General features: G+C 49.3%; 1 protein-coding gene across 5 annotated transcripts in view; it reads right to left on the bottom strand.

Annotated features, from left to right (window-relative positions):
• Positions 1 to 8,085, bottom strand: part of fhod1 (formin homology 2 domain containing 1) — a 30,789-nt gene extending 22,704 nt beyond the window's left edge. For 4 of the 5 annotated variants that reach the window (XM_036135778.1, XM_036135781.1, XM_036135779.1 and 1 more), the window contains exons 1-3: positions 7,814 to 8,085; positions 4,528 to 4,634; positions 4,311 to 4,375 (exon numbers count right to left, since the gene is read on the bottom strand). In XM_036135778.1, coding sequence (XP_035991671.1) covers positions 4,311 to 4,375; positions 4,528 to 4,634; positions 7,814 to 7,978 — 337 coding nt within the window. In that variant the 5' untranslated portion in view covers positions 7,979 to 8,085. The remainder of the gene's footprint in view (positions 1 to 4,310; positions 4,376 to 4,527; positions 4,635 to 7,813) is intronic. The other variant, XM_036135782.1, reaches the window with a different exon arrangement.
• Positions 8,086 to 20,125: the final 12,040 nt, after the last annotated feature.

The following is a 20,125-nucleotide window of genomic DNA, read 5'->3' as shown; positions in this document are numbered from 1 at the left end:
CAGAGTGGACAGTGACTCACGTCTCCAAGATGGCCGCCGTGGCGCTGACAGCTGAGGCCGAAGGAGCAGGTGGACGGATTATAACGACCTAAAAGTGTTTTATGCAGCCGCCTCCGTGAAGGTCAGAGGACTCGTGTTCCTGTGGGCGGTTCTGCAGGAACCCGTCGGACCGGTACGACCAGAACTCCAGCAGAGACACAGCAGCGGGTCTTCTGGGTTTGGACCAGGAAACAAACACTCAGACCTGCAGAGACCAGACGTTTAAAGTCTGGTTTACAGAACCAGACCTCTCAGGTTCCAAACGGATCCGGTATAGAACCAGGGAACTGACACCCAGAACTAAATCAGGGCCGGTTCTGAACTGGTTCTATGAATCGCAACAAAGACCCGGTTAGGTTTTCCAGCCCAGGGCGGCGTCCTTCCATCTATAAACCTCTGAGTAAATGTTGGAACATCGGGTCTCAGCACAGAACTCTGGACCCGACCAACGGTTTCAGCGAGGTTCTGCTCGGCCCAGAGGTTCTGCTGTCAGGGCAGAACACTCTGCCTGACATGCAAACACGCGGCTGCAGCAGGTTCCGCTCTGCAGACATGCCTCAGGCCTGCAGAACATCCACCCGTGTTAAACGCTCCACCTTAACTGCTCCGCCTTAACTCCTCCACCTTAACTCCTCCACCTTAACTCCTCCACCTTAACTCCCCCAGCTGATCGTGATCAGCGCCGTGATGAAACCTGAGATGCATGTTGGGAAATCACTGCGTAATCACGGTTTTATCAAGAATAAGATTTGCAACAGCCCGAGGAACAAATCAAGATGGGACCTGTAAGACAGCGAGGAATCCTAAAGACTCATCGTCTTCATTAAGATGGATGGAATATGGGGGGGGGGGGGGGGGGGGGGTTGTTTATGCTGAACACACAGGAAGCGAGGCTGATAAACCCAGAGTGGCATTTCCTGTTAGTTTCTCTGCAGCCAAGCAGAGAAACTGGATCTGAGGACGTTATTCAGAGGAAAGTCTTCAGAATGAAGTCTGACCCTCCATCCACAGCCGGCGCCATCAAAGCTGCCGCCGCTGAAGCACCAGGACATTTAGGAACGCTCCTCTGGGAATAACCCAGATGAGACTGAGAGTCCAGCTCCATCAAGATGGAAACGGTTTATTTATCTGCGTATCTGTCATCACTTTCCTCTCTGAAGCGGCTCCCTGCGCTTAATTACTGCACTTTGCTGTAAATGGTCAGAGTGGTTAAAGCGCCTAAGGCCGGCTGCCAGAGGCCAGAGGCCAGGTCGCATTGTGTCGCCCCATAATGCTCATAATGCGAGGCGACCAGCAGTTGCTGCCACAGGCCAGGCAACAGAACCCAGCGCTGAAGGATCCAGAAACAGTTCTGGTAGAACCTGCCATGCAACCCCTCAGTGATCCATTCCATCAGCAGAACATCAGTTCAGACCTGAGAACCAGCCTCACATGCGGGGGGGCTCGTCCTCTCGGCCCAGCATCTCACCGTACGCTGATGACACGCAGCTTTATGCGTCTGCCTGAGTTTAGCTCCTCTCCTAAACAGATATCAGAGATCTCTGCTGAGGGTCTCTGACTTCATCATCCATGTTGGCTGCTATCTGCCTTTAAATCTTATCTGCCTGTTCTGCATGGAGCTCATGCAGACGTCTGAGCGAGGAGCCTGTGGGGAATATTCATGCAGCTGGACCCCTGCAGCTCTGCGGCTGTTTTTAGCTCAGAAACGTCCAAAGAAAACAGGGAGAGGACAACAAAGGCGTCGCAGCACAACCAGGAAGGAAGCTCAGTCAGTGCATGTGTGGCGATGATGTCACTGCGAGGCGACGCAGCCTCATGCAGCAAACCGACCCCTGAAGGTTCTGCTCCATCCAGGCCGGACAGACGGTCCTACTCACACGTAGCTCCGCCCAGACCGGTTCTGATCCGCCACCGGATCAAAGAACTCAAATCAATCAATAAATGGAGTCGACTGGTCCCTTTGTTCTGCACTGAAAACAAGATTTATCTGAGTTTAGCCTAAAGAGGACATGCAGAGGCCTGCCAGGCCCCAGATAAATTAATTAACGAGTCATTATCTAAAAAAAGCTTAAAAATCATCCTAAAGAGGACATAAATAAATTAACTTATTAACAATAATAAATAAACTTTAATTTAAAAGCTTAAATATCTTTTTACCTCAAACCAGGCCCCTTATTAGTTAGTTTGCATCCCCAAAAAGCCCAAAGTTTCATTATTTGCAGGTTTATTGCAGCAGGGGAACCTTGAATCGGACCGGTTGTCACGTTCTCAGCAGAACAATAAAGCTTTGAATGAAATGGACGAGAACGTTGATTTGCCTCCATTTAAATGTTCTTCAGGAAATAGTTGCAGATTATTAATGCTGGAGATGAACGGAGCAGGTCTTGATGTTGTCTGGTGGAACATATTTTATTGGCCGTAGAACATGCTGAAGTTCTGCTGGGGTTCTATGCGGACGGTCGGACTTGGTTCTGCTGTCGTGTTTTCTCTGCTTCAGCTGGAAAATTAACGAAATGCTGAAGAATTCCAACACTGGATCTTTCTGCAGCAATAAAAACCTTCTGCTCCAGGCCCGCATCATTAATTCACCAGAACCGGACCCAGATCCACCGCTGGAACCCCCCTCAGGAACGTCCACGCCAGGGGGAAACGTCCTGATTTTATTCAGATATGTTTTATTTCTGATGATTTTTATTCCGCTGTCTGCAGTAATTCTGTTCTTTCAGGTTCTGGGTTAATTCAGACTTTTAGAAAGAACTAAATCAGGTTTTCTAACTTTCTGCTGCTATTATTCTGATTTCCATCAATGTTTTATTATTTAGATTCTCTGTCTCTGACTTTCATGCATTTGCATTTTTGTGTAATTGTATCCAGATTCCTACATCAATAAAGTTTGTCTGTTTAGCCCCTTATTTATTATTCTGCGTTTTATCTTGATCTTTATTCTAATCTATTCTCTCAGCTGCATTTAGATCTTCATGCTGACGGGTGGACGGCCCAGCAGGCTAAAGGTTAAAGGTCATGACGGCCCAGCAGGCTAAAGGTTAAAGGTCATGACGGCCCAGCAGGTTGATAAACCAGCGGAGCTTCAGAGGAGACGTTCCCTACGGTTCCTGATCCGGTAACAGCCCAGACTGGGATGCAGAGTTCTGTTGGCTCTAAATTTAGTCTGTTTCCATGTCAGCGTGAAAAAGCTGCTGCGGTTTCTGCTGGAGGACGAAGCAGAAGCAGGAGAGGTGACGTCGTCTCTGCGTGACTCAGACCTCCGTCGTGGCTCGAAACGCCGGCTGACAGGGCATGCTGGGAAAACCCCTCCTGCAGGAAGGGCGGGGCCGGGCAGGAACTCTGGCAAAGTTCACGCGTCCCTGGAGGCCAGAGCTGAAGCTGCAGGAAACAATGAACCCTGTCATCAGTGGAAGTGGTGACACGTTAATGTCCATCCAGGCCCAGACACACAGAACCGGCCCGGTAGCAGCTCTCCCAGCAGGCAACACGTGTTTTAACGGACCTCAGAGGGAGCTGCTCACAGAACCAGGACTCTCACTGGAGTATAAAATACAAAAGCATCTGCAACGATGGCAGAAACCAGAGACCTCCAAACGGAGAAAAACAGGCAGAATCAGGTAGAATCAGGCAGAACCAGGCAGAACCAGGCAGAACCAGGCACCAGAACCGCCTCTGCAGCTACAGACAAAGACGTCTCAGAGAACAGAAACCTGAACCCACCCTGAGGCTGAAGACAACCACAAACTGCAGGTTCCAGAGAGGAAAACCTGCAGCAGAACCAGAGAGGAGGACCTTCCTGACATCCGCCTGCAGCGCTCATGTTGTTCTGGAGAAAAGTCCAAACCCAAACAGGAAGAGAACCGCAGCACTCTGGGCTCAGATAAGCTCAGAACATAACGGGCTAAAAATAAAACGGCAGAGCAGAACGCCGGCCTCCGGGGAGTTAAACACAAACATGTTGTTCTGAGCAGAAACACAGCTGAACCCACACAGAACCTCTGGGCTGGTTCTGCTCGGATCAGAACCTTGTTCCTGCACACAGAGCCGGCTAGATGAGCGGTTCTGATGGGGTTCTGCTGCTACGCTGCAGCTATGCTCCGCCCACTCTGACCCTGCAGCAACGTCTCGTCTGAACCTTCTGAGACGTGAAGACGACCCGGTGGACCTGCTGCAGGTCACCAGCAGAAAGGAACCGGGCCTCTGCCTGCAGAACCTGAGGCACACAGCCTGCTGCAGAGGGTAGAACGTCTCCATGAAGCTCTTACCCAGGATGAAGTGGACGCGCACAGAGAGCTGAGTCCTCAGGATCAGGATGGGCTTCTTTCCCTTCCTGTGGAAACCAGAAGATCCTCAGTCAGCAGAGCGCTGCAGCGTGAGGCCCCGACACAAACAAAGCCCCGCCCCCTCAGGGTCACCTGCAGCAGGTGACCCTGAGGGGGCGGGGCTTGGTGCTACAGCAGAGAGGAAGAAAGCTGCTCTTACGCCACATCTTGGTAGAAAGTGTCCAGCTCGTCCCGCTGCTCGGCCAGAGACGAGTCCAGGTCCAGGTAGCTGCCGCTGGTGGAGAGCTGCAGGGTGCAGTCCTCTAGCTGCAAGACACAGACGCCTCTGTTAGAGTCCCTACGACCTGCTGCTGGCCTCAGGTGGCCTCAGGTGGCCTCAGGTAGCCTCAGGTGGCCTCAGGTGGCCTCAGGTGACCTCAGGTGGCCTCAGGTCTCACAGCCCACCCTCTCCATTTAATGAGAACATCGTTAGCAGAGGAGACAGATTTACACGTTTAAACCTCCACATGTGCATCTTCTGCTGGTTCTAACGCGGTTCCGCCCTCAGGTGTGTGGCCGTGTGCTGTAAACAGATCCAGGAGCAGCTGCTGACACAACAGCCTGATCCACTGAGCAGGTTCTGGAGACCCGACCTCAGACCCCATCCAGAACCAGAACCAGAACCCAGCTCTGTTTTATTGAGGCCTGAGCCTCTCTGTCTGTTTTCACGCCTAGACTCACTGATCCAGGATGGGAGGGCGGAGCTGCTGGAACCTGAGAAGACATCTGGACCAGAACAACCTGGTTCTGAACACCAGTGAGACCAAGGAGGTCCTAGTGGGCTACAGGAGGTCCAGGAGGTTCTGAACACCTCCCACCTGGTGAAGACGCCCAACAACGGCTCTTCTTCCTCAGGAACCTGGAACGGACCGGACTAAAGAACTTTGCCCTGGTAACGGAACCACGGCCCATTTAAACCCGTTCTAGCAGAGTCCAGCGCCGCTGGCTAAATTCCTGACACTACGTCAGTTCCTGTTACTGCAGGAAGGTCCAGGAAACATCTAGAGCCGTCAGAGCTGAGTGAGACGCAGGAATCCTGCAGAGTCACAGTCAGTCACGCAGCTCTGGACCGGTAGAACCACATTTTGTGTCTATACTTGTCCTGTTAGATCTCAGTGCTGCGTTTGATACAGTTGATCACAATATTCTCCTACAAAGACTTGAGCATACTGTAGGGATTAAGGGAAAAGCATTAGGCTGGTTTAAATCTTATCTGTCGGACAGATTCCAGTTTGTTCATGTTAATAATAAATCTTCCTCAAACTCTAGGGTCACTTGTGGAGTACCACAGGGTTCAGTCCTTGGACCAATTCTCTTTACTATATATATGCTTCCGATTGGCAAAATTATCAGACAGCATGGGATTAATTTCCACTGTTATGCTGATGACACTCAGCTATATTTATCCATAAATCCTGATGAATCCAATCAGTTACTTCGACTGCAGTCATGTCTTGATGACATCAAAAGCTGGATGACTTTAAATTTCCTGCATTTAAATTCTGACAAGACAGAAGTTTTAATCTTTGGTCCAGAGTCCTCAAAAAATAAACTTCTTAATCATTTAATCTGGATAATCTCTGATAATAATTTTTTCTGCTCCCTTTTGTCTCATAAAAACTAATCATAGAAATTATTTTAAAAAGTTTTTATTTGAATCGTCTTGTTGGATTCTTCCTGAGTTAAAGGTGCAGTGAAAGCAGCGTTCTGCTCGTTAATGCTGAGCTATGAATTCTGGGACGGAGGAACATCAGCTGGGTTCTGCTTGGACTACAGAACCCCTCAGAGACCCGATGGTTGGCAGGAGGTCCAGAACCTTGTTTACCAGCAGACACCGAGACGTAACCGTTCAGAAATGTGAGAGAATCCTGAGCGGCTGGAGGAATGTGACCCGACCAGAACCTGGAGATCTCTGCAGCTCCTCCTCAGACCACCTCCTCCTTCTGCTCTCCAGGTTCACAGCAACGTGGACCTAAGGGCTGAGGAGTAGGTTCTCCTCTAACAGGGACCCAAACAGAGCGGTACCAGCGGTACCAGCGGGTCGGTCTCTGGGCTCCACACGGACCCGCTGGTACCGGAAGCGTGAGCGCTGCAGCTGTCTGGTTCTGCTGGGCTCCGGCGGAACCAAGGCGGATGTTCATGCAGCTACAGCTCCTCAGCCGGAGGAAGCGCCTGATGGAGTCCTCACATCCGTCCATCCGTCCTTATCTGGCCTCACTCCCCCCCCCCCTCCTCCTCTTCCTCCTCCCCCCTCTTCCTCCAGCAGCTGCTCCTTCAGCTCATATCTCCTCCCAGCATCTGCCAGGCTGCAGGTCCAGCCCCAGGGCATGATGGGAACACAGCGGGGCCAGCCAGCTGCGTCTGAAGCTGGAGATTCCCGCAGAGCTCGAACGCCTCACAGTCCAGACTCGGATCAGAACGTCTGCGTGGTTCTGAGGAGCCTGAGGGAGAACTCTGGTGAGAACATCTCACAGCCCTGGTTCTGATGGACCCATGACTCAGACGCTCGCTGATGTTCTGATGACGCCGCTCTGGTTCACTTCCTGTTGGACAGGAAGTCCTGCCGCTGACACAGAACCGTTCTGAAGGGCCGCTCGGCCCGGTCTCTCTGCTCCACGTTCCTCTGGTTCCTGTGTTACCCAACAGGTACGCAGGAACCTCAGGTCCGGTCTCAGGGAGCAGAACCCCAGAACCTCTGCTCCTGGACACCAGACTACAGAGAACATGTTCCACACCTTCATCACTCAACAGAACCTCTGAGTTCTGCAGAACATGCAGAACCTGCTTCAGCAGCAGAACTCTGGTTCTGTCTGGCCCGTCCCGTCGTCCATGTGGAGGAACTTTGGTTCTGTCTCCTTTCGCTGTGGTTCAGATCATGGTGGTTCCACCCTGAAGGTTCCACCACAGCTCTCCATCACGCTGAGGTGTGAACTTTGACTAGGCCGTGGTTCCGCTGCTGATGACGCAGTCTGGACCCAGCTTCAGTCGTTGGACCGATGGACTCTGATTGGACACACCTGGAACCGGTTGACCTGCTGATGAGGTCCAGGTGGAGGTCCAGGTGGAGCTGGTCAGCAGCTCCTGGTTGGACCCGCACCAACACAGCCTCCGGTTCCGGTTCGGTAATTAATGACAGAGTTTTGGGTCATTAACGACCAGAAGAGGATCAGATGACTCATTTTGTTCTGACGTTTAAAGCCGGGTCACTTTCTACCCTGGACTCACCTGTCCAGGTGAATCGGCAGAAGTCCCGGTCCGAATGGACCGGGCTCCATGTTTTCTCAGCTTCATCTTTAATTTCTGGGACAAATGACTATTAAAAGCTATGACGTCACCCTGAGCCTCACACCTGAGAGCGTTCCTTCCCCTCATGAATCTCACCTGGCAGCTTCTGCCTCTCATCTTACTCTGAGCCCGGTTCTGGTCCGGTTCGGTGTGTGACCCACCTTCAGCGGCGCCTCGAGCAGCTTGTGGATCCCGGAGATCTGCTCGCTCAGCGGCTGGTCCTCCACCACCGTCACCGGCGGAGGTCTCCGCGGTTCGGGAAAGTTTGTGCAGATGAACGGGTCCGAATCGTCCAGGTACTGGACCCGGCAGACCACGGAAGCCATGGCCGAGAGAGGGCGACCGGAGCGCGGCGGAGCTGCTGGCGGAGAGTCGGTGTGGCCCGGTGCTCCGCGGAGGAAAGTTTAAATGAAGCTGAACGCAACGCCGCCCTGCAGGTCACACCGGATATCACCGCCACGCTGCATCCGGCCGGCCTTTCACAATAAAGCTCCGCTGATCAGATCAGACAGCTGCCTGTTCGCTGTTCCAGGACCAGAACCGGCCAAACCGTACAGCCGGTTCGGTTTTACTTGGATGGTCACACAGAAACCAACAACCTGTTATCTTAAAAATCAAACAAAAAAAATAAATAAAATAAAATAAAGATAAACTCCTGCAGTTTGGGTTCAATTCCTCATCATAAGGAGAACCAAGCAGCTGCAAAGAGAAACAAAACCGGTCCATTTTCTCTGGTTCCGAGTTTCTTTACACATTTATTGTGTGAATAAATGTTTGCAGAGCTCAGACACGAGCAGCACTAATTAGATTATCTCCAAATTACATTCAAATTCTCCTTTGTTATGGTTGCTTTAGAGAGGGCTTGATGCAAATATAAATCATGCCTTCAGGTTTTTTGTTTTACTCCCTGGTTCTGTTTCCTTCTCCATGCAGGAAGTCCAGAAAGCCCTTAAAGGTCTAGATTTCAGAAAGCCTTCTGGTCCTGGTGTAACTGATCCGTTTTGAAGCTGGCAGCTGATCAGGTTCTTGCAAACCTCTTAAACTCTCAGTGGAAAATAGAGAAATTCCCTCTGAATGGAATGCAGCAGTTTTAACTCGTCACAGACCGATTCCCAGAACATCTCTGTGGCTCAGATCCATGCAACTCTTGTCAGTGAGCAAATAAAGGAGTTTTTACTTTCTACTATTTTAGCAGGATGTCAGGCTTTAGAAAATATTGTTGCTCAGTTACAGCTGCAGTGCAGCTGCTAAATGACGTTCTTGTTACACACGGAAATAATAGTCACCGTGCTTCACTTTTTATAGATTTGTCTGAGGCTGTTGATTCTGTCGACCAGGAGATTTTAAAACTTGGACTTCTGCATTTGAGGCTTTCAGAAAAAGCAAATGCTTGTTTTAGAAATCACCTCAGTAACAGAACTCTGCATTATATGTGATGGTCTGTGTTCAGAACCTGTTAGTGTCCACAAAGGGGTTCCACAGGGTGCAGGACTTGGACCTTCCTCTTCATCATTCATCGAAATGATCTGGGTCTGAAAAATTTGCATCTTTATGCTGATGACAGCGTTATTTACTGCTATGCATCAGTTCTTGTTCAGGCTGTTGACTCACTGCAGGTTAAACTAAACTTAAAGCAGGTTTAAACTAAACTTTTGCTGTTTTCCATTTTTGAAAGCAGTTAAAAACATCCATCAGTGACTTCTCTGGAAGGATTCATGGGCATAAATACCTCGGAGTCTTGATCGATGACTCCCTCAACTTTAACCCCCAAGTGGAGAAGCTGAGGTTAAAGTTGGAGCTTTATTTACCTAATAAGATTATTTACAAGGTGGAAAGATGTGCAAAAACTGCAGGGATGCAAACACTTATGTAAATTTTCTAAGTTTTGTCTTCAACAGTATTTCATATTTCTGTGATTCTTATATTTTGTGCTACTTGCTTGTGCTGCTGCTGCCCATCTTGACCATCCTTTTGTTTGTTAACCTCAGTGGGGTCTTCCTGGTAAGATAAAGCTTCAATAATAATAATAATAATAATAATAATAATAATAATAATAATAATAATAATAATAATAATAATAATAATAATAATAATCTAAAAAGGTTCTTCTCAGGAGTTTTTATGTCCAGCGAGAATTGAGCTTATTTTAGGGCTCCCAGGTTAGCAGGGGGCTCAAAGTTGCAACAAAGTTTGCTCATACCTAGGGCCGGCCCAGACAGGATTCATTGTGGTTCTGTGCTCCTCAGCTCCAGAACCGGTTAATTGAAGGAAGAGATGTCCATTAATATTGGCTCCTTTAAATCATTATTACTACTACTAGCTGCTCAATAAAAGATGTCAGACTAATTTTAACTTCTGTCGCCAGGTTCTGCAGAAAAATCATTATGAAAAGGAATGCAGTCCTCAGTTAAACCCATCCACTCTGTAAGCTGATGGTTCTGGAGTTCTTTTGTTGCCCAGTTTTATTTATATAGCTCCAATCCACATCACGTCATCTCAAGGTTCTTTCCAAAGTCAGCTTCCATCAGATCCTCCAGGTTGGTGAGAAAGTTTCCTCTCTAAGGAAAGCCAGCAGGTTGCATCAAGTCTCTCCAAGCAGCATTCACTCCTCCTGAAAGAGCGTAGAGCCACAGTGGACAGTCGTCTGCATTGTTGATGGCTTTGCAGCAATCCCTCATACTGAGCATGCATGAAGCGACAGTGGAGAGGAAAACTCCCCTTTAACAGGGAGGAGAACCTCCAGCAGAACCAGAACCAGGCTCAGTGTGAACGCTCATCTGCCTCCACCCCCTAAGGGTTAGAGAACAGGGAGAAATCAGTGCAGAAACCCGTTCTCTGTGATTTAGACGAGTTTTAATTTTAATATGAATTCAACAGAAACTAAAACTAAATCCAACGAACTTATTTCTCATCTGCTGCTTGTGTTTGGATCACAGATCTCCTCACATGTTTCATATCCTGCAAAAACATCATTAGAGTGAACCAACTCCTGAATACTTACTCAACCATAGGCTTTTATTTTGAAGAAAATATCCTGGGACTTCCGGTTCGATGAGCGGCGGTTTGATGGGATCTCGTCCTGAGCTCAGTGATCAGGGCCTGGCTGATCTGGGATCAGTTTTTAAAGTAGCAACATTTGACTTTAATCCATAGTTCAGCAGAACGGAGGCTGGTCGCCAGCGCCCCCTGGTGGTGGAACCGCTGCAGCACACGGACATGCGAGGATCTACTGGGGAGGGAAACAAAGAGCAGCTGCTCAATCATCATCATATCAGTAATAATAAAAGTGATTTTATTTCATGGCTTCTTCTCCTATTTAGTCCTAATTTAATTTAATTACATAATTTAATTTAATTTAATCCTTTTATTTTGGTTTCCAGGTTTCTCTCTTTGTTGATGCTGTGTTTTAACTCTTCATTGCTGTTTTTTACTTCATTGTAAACTTTTCTTTGTCATCATTTCTGCTTTTTCAGACACTTTTATTTTGATAATTTATTTCTGTTTTATTTTGTTGGGAGCCTTTTTTGTACCAAAAAGCTGCTCTAATATTTTTCAAATGAATGCGGTCAGCTGTAAGTAGAATATCAGGATGTCTGTAGCAACAGACTGAGCTTCTTTGTGTTTATAGTCATAAAACTATAAACTACTTCTTAACTGTTTTACAAGCTGGTGTATCGGATGAATTTTTCCATTGAGAGATAAATAAAGTCATCTCTTCTCTTATCTTACAAGTATAAGGTTTTATCTTTTAAATGTGGTTCTTGATTCTGAACGTTGCTGTGAATCATTTCTTGTTTAAAGTCTGCCGCCCAATAAAGTTCCTGTGGCAGTTTCATGTTCTAAAGAAAATTAGTGTCTGGTTATTTTGAATATTTCAACCTAAACATTTTTGTAGATTCCTTTCTCTCTACAATCCTCCTATATCTGCATCAGTCTGAGCCTGTGTTCTGATTTTTATTTCAGAAGTTAACAGTTTTGGACTTTCTGCAGCTTCAGGGAGTCACCGTCTAGATTCTGACTTGTGTTTCCCCTCCCTGCTATTATGCTGCATTTGTGCCTTTTTTGTTATTTTTTAAGTATCTATCTAGCTTAACAATAGTGGTTATTAAACAACTTCCATCCGGTCTGCTACGGCAGGTAAACCTTTGAAGCAAACTGGTCTGAGAGCGGAGAACGTCCTGCAGAACCTCCTTCAGACTAGCATGCAAACCTTCATTTAGTTTACATGTTTTTGATAATTGATCTTTTTGATATTTCTGCACTGTTTGGAGTTGGCTTTAATCTGGTTGTACATGTGCATAATGACAATAAAAGGCCTTGTAATTCTGATTCATCATGATCAGGATAGCAGCAGCTGCTGAGGGTCGCTCTTTAACCCTCCTACAGGTCTTCAGATTGTCATGGCTGCAGGATTGCAGACACAGTTCTGCCCCTTTATATAAAACAACTTCAGATTTAAAGGTTTTCAGCAGGAATGTCTGTTTTTCACAACCCTAAAGCAGCGCTCCAACCTACAGCATGAAGCTGCCTGATCCCCCCAGACCAGGCGGCAGCTGGTGCAGTGTGTAGAAGCTCCAGCAGGGGGCAGCGTTTCTCCACGTCTCCCCTGTGGATGGACGGTTTACAGCAGGATTGCGTAAGAAAAGTGATGAAAGAGGCTGAAACACACACACACACACACACACACACACACACACACACACACACACACACACACACACACACACACACACACACACACACACACACACACACACTTTGAACAGACTGATTGGCTGAGTCTGAGTTTGATTATTTCAGCTCATGGATCCATTGATCAGTCTGACACATCAGGCCACGCCCACACGGTTCCCCATAAGCTACCCGCTGTCATGGTAACCACCGTTACCATGACAGCGGGTAGCTAAGGAGGGAGAGGAGAAAGGATCCAAGGATTTAAGGAAGGAAAGAAGGAGGCACCAGAGTAGCGTGTCCATCAGAGGATTTCTTGGAGGACTTCCTTGACTTTGTCCTCAGAGGTGACCAGATGGACCATCATGGCTCTTTGCCACCTTGTTAGCTGCTGGTCAGAAGAACCATGTGACCCGCTGTGATTGCTGGTTCCTGCTATGGTTCCTGCTGGACCATCGCAGCAGATTCTGGTTTCATTTGGACCAAACTGGGACCAAACCTGTAAACCCTCTGAAGGTCAACCAACGACCTTGTAGAAGCAGCTGGCTGAGCCTTTAGCTCCTTCCTAAAGTCACCAGGGTGCTCTTACTTTCACAGCCTTTTCCTTCTCATGAAGCTGTCACCCAGTTCTTCTCTACTGTCTCTGACCACCACACCCTGCTGGCCCTCTGGCCATGTGACCCATGATGACCACCGTGATTGGCCATCACACCCAGACAGCCTCTTTTCTGAACTCCACCAAATCAAACCGAGCATCAGCTGGAAGGACAGCTGCTCTCCGTCAACAATCCTCCTTTACCTCCGCAGATACAAAGATGTTCTCCGCTGGGTCCACCTACGTCTCCAACCTCAGATGTTCTCCGCTCGGTCCACCTACGTCTCCAACCTCAGATGTTCTCCGCTCGGTCCACCTACGTCTCCAACCTCAGATGTTCTGGCTCTTCTAGCTCTGAGACTTCCTCCACAGTGAATAAACTCCTTAAACCCAGAGAGAACATCTCCAGCTCCTTCACAGCTAACAAGCACAATGGCTTTCTGTCGTTTCCCCAGAACAACATAGACATCATTTACGGTAATCTGCCTCCCCCCCCCCCCCCCCCCCCCCCACCCCTACAGACGTCTACAGACTCCAGTCACCTCCTCCTTCTCCTCCTCCACCTGTAGCCTTGGACACCACCAGCCACACCATCCTCCATCCAGAATCCTCCTTCAGCACCACGGGTGGTGGTCTCTCCTGGTCAGAGTCACATCTCACCAGCAGGCAGCATCCATGACTCCTCCTCCTCCTCCTCCTCCTCCTGCTCTGTGGCCATAAGGCGTCCCCCAGGGTCCTCTACTCTTCATCCTCTACATCCTTCATCATCATGGTCTCCACCTCCACTACTACACCAACCATGTCCAGCTCTGCATCTCCAGCAACTCCATCACCAACGCCACTCACTTCTCCATCATCATCATCATCATCATCACTGAGATCAAACCATCATCATCATCATCATCATCATCATCATCATCATCATCATCATCACTGGTCCCACCAGAACCTCTCAGAACTTCAGTCTCACCACAGACACCACCAGCTTGTCTCCCTCCATCACGTCTCCACCCTCAGAGTTATCTTGGAGAGCAACGTCCACAAGAGCCGCCTCCTTCCATCTGAAGCATAGCGCTCCTCTCCGCCCATCACTCCACCTCCATCCCCTCCATCAACCATCCATCATTTTTTAATTTTAATGAATTAAATTAATTAATTATTGCTCCTCTCCGCCCATCATCCATCCATCCCTCCATCATCCATCCATCCATCCCTCCACCTCCATCCCCTCCATCATCCCTCCATCATCCATCCATCCCTCCACCTCCATCCCCTCCATCATCCGTCACGGCAGCAGCATCTGGATGTATCTCAGAAGCCTGCTGCTGTCAGAAGGTGCACCACTCACTCTCTGCAGGCGTCACCTTTGCTCCTCCTGATCCTGACAGATTTCCTCTGAAACTCTCACCTGTCACACACCTGAGCAGCTGCCAGGTGACTCACCTGGGCGAGGCAGGAGCTGACTTAGCACGCTGAGCACGGCGTCAGAGTCACGTAGAGAGGAACCGACAACCCGTCATGAATAAAGGTGGAGAAACAACAGGCAGACAGGACCAGAACCAGAACCAGAACCAGGACCAGGACGAGAACCAGAATTAGAACCAGGACCAGAACCAGGACCAGACCCAGGACCAGGACTAGAACCAGAATTAGAACCAGGACCAGAACCAGGACCAGAACCAGAACCAGGACCAGAACCAGGACTAGGACTAGAAACAGGACCAGGACCAGAACCCACTGAGCTATATAATACACTGGAGTGCTAATCACCGTCTGTTTGAACGAGTCGCTGTGAAGCCACCAGCCGCCATATTGGTACTCCCTATTTCCCCTCAGTAACTAGGGAATATGTGCGCTACAGCATCGAATAACGAGGATTTTCTCATGTTCAGGGGGGGCTTAAGACTTTTAAAATGTCAAATGCCATATACTTTTATGTTATGTTCTAAAACTATCAAGTACTGAGAAAGTCATGTGCTGAAATATTTAGCATTTTATTCATTTAAATATATATATATATATATATATATATATATATATATATATATATATATATATATATAAATATAGGTAATATACATTTATGAATATATAAATAACAATAGACAAAAACATATATTTACATATATGTATACATATATGTAAATATATACATATACTCATACTTATATATATATATATTTAATATGAATAACATGTAAAATATTTCAGCAGCTAATTTCCTAGTAGTTGATAGTGTTAGTACATCCACTGACTGTAGAATTACCTGTGAAACGTTTTCACTCAGCCAGAAAACTGCTTCACACTGATTCTGTGAGAGTAGGGAGGAGCAAGATGGCGGCCAGTTTTTTGGCAAAATCCGCACTCCAGTGTATTATATAGCTCAGTGCCAGAACCGGAACCAGAACCAGGACCAGAACCAGGACCAGGAAGGGAACCAGGGCTGTTCATCCATCCATCATCCATCCATCCATCCATCCATCATCCATCCATCCCTCCATGTGGTTCTGGTTCTGCTGCAGCAGGCTCCAGATGTTAGCAGCAGGTCTCCCTGGTTTCCTTCTCTTCTTCTTCTCTGGTTTCCAAGCAGCTCCATTAACCTCCAGCATCCTTTGTGCTGAGTCAGCTCTTCCGCCTGGCCAGCGGTTTCTCAACCTCTGCATCAGCTTCCAGAGACAGACGCAGCAGCAGGGCCCACAGCAGCTTGTGCAAGCTCTGCTGGGCCCAGCAGCCCCTCCTCCACCCCTCCTCCACCCACAGGGCCCACAGTGGGACCGCTGCACTTACAGTAGAAGGTAGATTTAGGAGACCGTGGCCGTGTTTGTTCAGCATGGAGACTGAACTATGACATCAGCATGACCAGGTGCTCTGGGACGCTGCAGCATGGAGACAGGTGACAGGTTCTTTACCTGCTCTGGCAGCAGGTAGACAACAACAGACGGCAGGTTCTCACAGCGCTGAGGCTGGAAGGTGTCTGGCAGAGGTGGGGGCGTGGCCTCCTGCAGGTGTGCTGTGGCAGAGGTGAGGGCGTGGCCTCCTGCAGGTGTGCTGCGGCAGAGGTGGGGGCGTGGCCTCCTGCAGGTGTGCTGCGGCAGAGGTGAGGGCGTGGCCTCCTGCAGGTGTGCTGCGGCAGAGGTGGGGGCGTGGCCTCCTGCAGGTGTGCTGGTGGCAGAGGTGAGGGCGTGGCCTCCTGCAGGTGTGCTGTGATGTTGCAGAGCAGCCAGGACCTCCAGCTCCATTAATTTCTACAGGATGACCTGCAAAGGTATTCACACCCCTTCAGGTTCAAAGGCTGGTTCTGGGGTTCTGGATCGGCCCATTCAGAGTTCTGAGTTAAATCTCCCAGGGGTATGAATAATTCTGGGCTCCACCGTCTCACAGAACCTTCAGCCAGGAGGGGATCTGGGTTCTTCTAACACTGATCGTCTCTGACAACCAGCTGGAACCTCTTAATGCAGGTTCTCCTGCCTGGTTCTGGTTACATTTAAACTAAATAGTAAATAGTTCTGGTCCATCTGCTGTAGAACCTCCTGTTTCTGGTCTCACCGGGTTCTCTGATGAATTACACAACACATCACTTCATTTGGGTTGAGGTCCAGACTTTGACTAGGCCGTTGCATCTGCTGTAGATCAGCTGCTGTGTTTAAGGTCATAGTTCTGTTGTTGAGCCCGTTTGGACCACAGCTTCTGCTGGTGGGAACCTTTGGAACACAGAGGAGATCCTGGTCCACTGAGGAACCTGCAGAACAAGCCCCCCTCCTCCACCGTGGTGCTGAGCCCTATAGGAACCCTTAGAGCCATAGTTCTGGTTCTGGTTCTGGTTTGGATGGACAGAACCGTTTCCACTCAGAGCTGTAAGGTGTTAACTGCAGGAAGCTGATGGAGATCCTCTGATCTTCCTGAGCCTTTAAACGGTTGGCGGTCTCAGTAAACCAGGGTACCGGACCGGACCGGACCGGACCGGACCCCCAGTAACCCGGCTGTAACAGTAGTGATCCGGAGGCGGTGGTCCCGGCAGCACTCATCATCCACCTATTGACCAACCCTGCAGGGATTTGAACCCTCGACCCCGGCTGCACGTCTTGCTCAGAGCGCTGGCAGGCCTCCGCTCAGAGGGGGCCGCTCTCTGCTCCGTCACCTTCCCCCCACTTCCTCAGCCAATCAGAGAGCAGAGGAAGTGGGTGAGGGGTGGCGGGCGCCCCGACGACTCGCTGCTGGTTGCTCAACCAGGCCGGCCTCCTGCCTCCTCCTCCTCCTCCTCCTCCTCCTCCTCCTCCTCCTCCTCCTCCTGCGTGACCCGACCCTCCTCACACTCAGAGCGCTACATTGCTGCATCCCCGCTCCCCGTGGGACGGCTTTCCACACGGGGTCAGGCAACAGCTAACGAAGAGATGAAGTGATTAATGAAGCGCTGCTGAGTGAGCGACTCCAGGAGGCTCAGGTCTCCCTGGGTTAGGTTGCAGGCCAGCGCTACAGCTGCTGCTTCCAGATAGTCATCAAGCACCTTTTCCATCAGCCGCCTCAGAGCTGCAGCAGATCCACTGATCACTTTCAGTCTCCTGCAGGCCTGCAGAGATCTGAGGGCTTCCAGGAGGAAGAAAGGTGAGTTTCAGCAGGAAACCTCACGTCTCACCTGGACACGTCTCACCTGGACACGTCTCACCTGGACACGCTGCAGATCTTCCATCGGTTACCTTCTGCTGCAGGAACCCAGCATGACGTTCCAGGCGTCTCTGACGGCTGAGCGGACTGATTCCTGCTCACGTTCCCGTGTGATGAACCAACAGTTCAGGCTCTGGTTCCAGATCAAACTCAGAACTGCGTTTTATTTCCTGCAACAAGCTGAGCCAACCTGCCTTTCATTTAAACACCTTAGGAGGTTTGGTGCCTCCTAACCTGTTTAAATGAAAGGCAGTAAAACGGAAACTGTTATTCACAGGACTGCAAACTAAATGCACAGAATCCTGAGGTGAAATCTTTGTTTTTATATGAACCCTGGGGGGGAAAAAGGAAAATGATGCTCCAACGTCACCCTGCTGCACTTCTCTGCTGCAACAAACACACTTTGATCACATAAATCAGGATTTTATAAAGATTTGGTTTGTTGAAAAAATCCACTGCATGGCTGGAGCGACTGATATAATTTAAATGTGCAAATGAAGCAAGTGCAACACAAATATTAGAACAATAAGCAGATAATATTCACAATGCAGACGCTCTGTCTGCGCTGATGAAGGTTCATCCCCCTCAGGATGCTGGATGCAGGAAATCTGAAGGTCTGACCTCGTTCTGATTAATGCAGCTAACAGGATTAAAATGGAATAAAACTAAATAAACTAGAACCATGCTGGGTGCTGATGACCCAGTCAGACAGAACCGGATCGGTTCCATGCCACGCTGCGTTGGTGAGAACGTGGCGCGGCGTGCGGCAGAGCTGGCCTCCATGTTGTTTCTGTCAGGTTCATTGTGGTGCACAGACTTTATGGACCTGATGTTCCACTAAACCCTGGACATTTCCTCACGTTCAGACCTAAATGACCTTTTTCTGATGAGCCAGCATGCATGGAACCATGCAGAGAACCCAAGCATGCACAGAACGGCCCAGACTGGGTTTCAAACCCAAGACCTTTGTTGCCATTAGGCAGCAGGGTTAACATCTGCAGCCTGAATGGACGGACAGAACCGTGTTCTGCTTTGGCTTTGCTCTGGTTCTGCTTCCTTCATGTCGATGATTAACGAGGCTCACGTGTTTCCATGTGTCTGTAATTTAATTAAACTGCGCTTCGTTCTTTCCACAACAACTCGCTCACATGTAATAAGTCATGTTTACGTGATGAGCAGCATCAGCGTCAGCTCTGCTGGTGTTGATTAGCTGGATGTTGAAGGAACACGCTGAGCCTGATCGGGCCCAGCAGAACCCTTGGTTCTGCAGCAGAACCCTTGGTTCTGCAGATTAAGCTGGACCCAGCTCTGTGGAGCAGGTCTGAGTCCGGCAGGCAGCCCAGAAGAGTTTTAGGTTTTACTTTTGTCTGAGCTTGGATGGCTCACACGTCAGTCGCAGTGAGGAAGTAGAAGCTGTGAGTTCCTCTGAGCGCGTAGAACAGGTTCTGGATCAGATTCTTCATGTCCGTCTTCTTCCTGGGACCTTTCTACGAGAAGCAGCTGCAGCCCAGGAACCAGCAGGTCTCGGGTCTGGCAGGAAGATTGTAGAAAATCGTGAAGAAAGAAGCTCCTGCAGCAACAGCAGCAGCTTGGAGCTGAATCTGCAGCTGCACACATGGAGCAGTCCAACATCTTGTGGATCTGTGTGGAGACGAGGCGTTCACGCTGAGCAGCACGGCGGTGGCAGCATCATCCTCTGGGCCGCCCGTCCTGCCAGACCACAGGATGGACCTTTCTCAAACGTCTGAGCGTAGATGTTGGAGCTGGTGGGGATCAGAGTGAATTCAGAGTAAAGCTGGAAGCCAACAGCCAGGATCAACCCTGACAGGAGAAGTTTGGACCTTTTTCCTTCTGCTCTTCTCCAGAGGATGAAGCATTTTCTTCATGCTGGACCCCACAGCGCCTCCTACAGGAGACACTCTTTACTTCTGTTGAACGGTAACATGCTAGCGCTGTGATTGGCTGTGGAGGTCACGCCACCTCTGACAGGCCTTCCTTTATCGGCGTGATGTTCTCCAGCAGACGTTAAGGAGTGAGAGCAGCTTTATGGAGTGATGAAGGCTCCTCTCTGCAGATAAGAGCCGGTGGAGCTGAGCCTCTGCAGATCAGCATCTTATCTCGCCGCTCTCCTTTAATTGGTGAGCTGCGCTGATGCTGGTGGCTGGAGGACAGCTTGAGCAACGTCGCCTGAACTTTAGAAGCGCTGCCAGACCGTCTGCCAGAACCGTTTCATAACCAAAGCCGAGCAGATGCAGAACTCAGTGACCCGCAAAGCTCGCCTCACGCTTTCCATCATCTCAGAAGGTTCCTGCTGCTCCAAACATCTCCAGATGTCCTCAAACTGCACAGGTCCCTGAGCTTCAGGCGAGCTCAGGTGGACAACTCTGAGCACGCTCAGATGATTCATGGTGAAACGCATTCCTGATGAAGAAAAGAGGAACGAGCAGCAGAAGCAGGAAGGAGCTCAGCAAACTGAATAAAAGATTTTAGTGGAACAGAAACGACTCAAACGTGTTTGAAGGGTGAGATTTTAGTCTCTGACAGC

This window comes from Fundulus heteroclitus, chromosome 4 (assembly GCF_011125445.2).
Source record: "Fundulus heteroclitus isolate FHET01 chromosome 4, MU-UCD_Fhet_4.1, whole genome shotgun sequence".
In the NCBI taxonomy this organism is placed as follows: domain Eukaryota; kingdom Metazoa; phylum Chordata; class Actinopteri; order Cyprinodontiformes; family Fundulidae; genus Fundulus; species Fundulus heteroclitus.
This window is presented reverse-complemented; position numbering and strand designations above follow the sequence as displayed.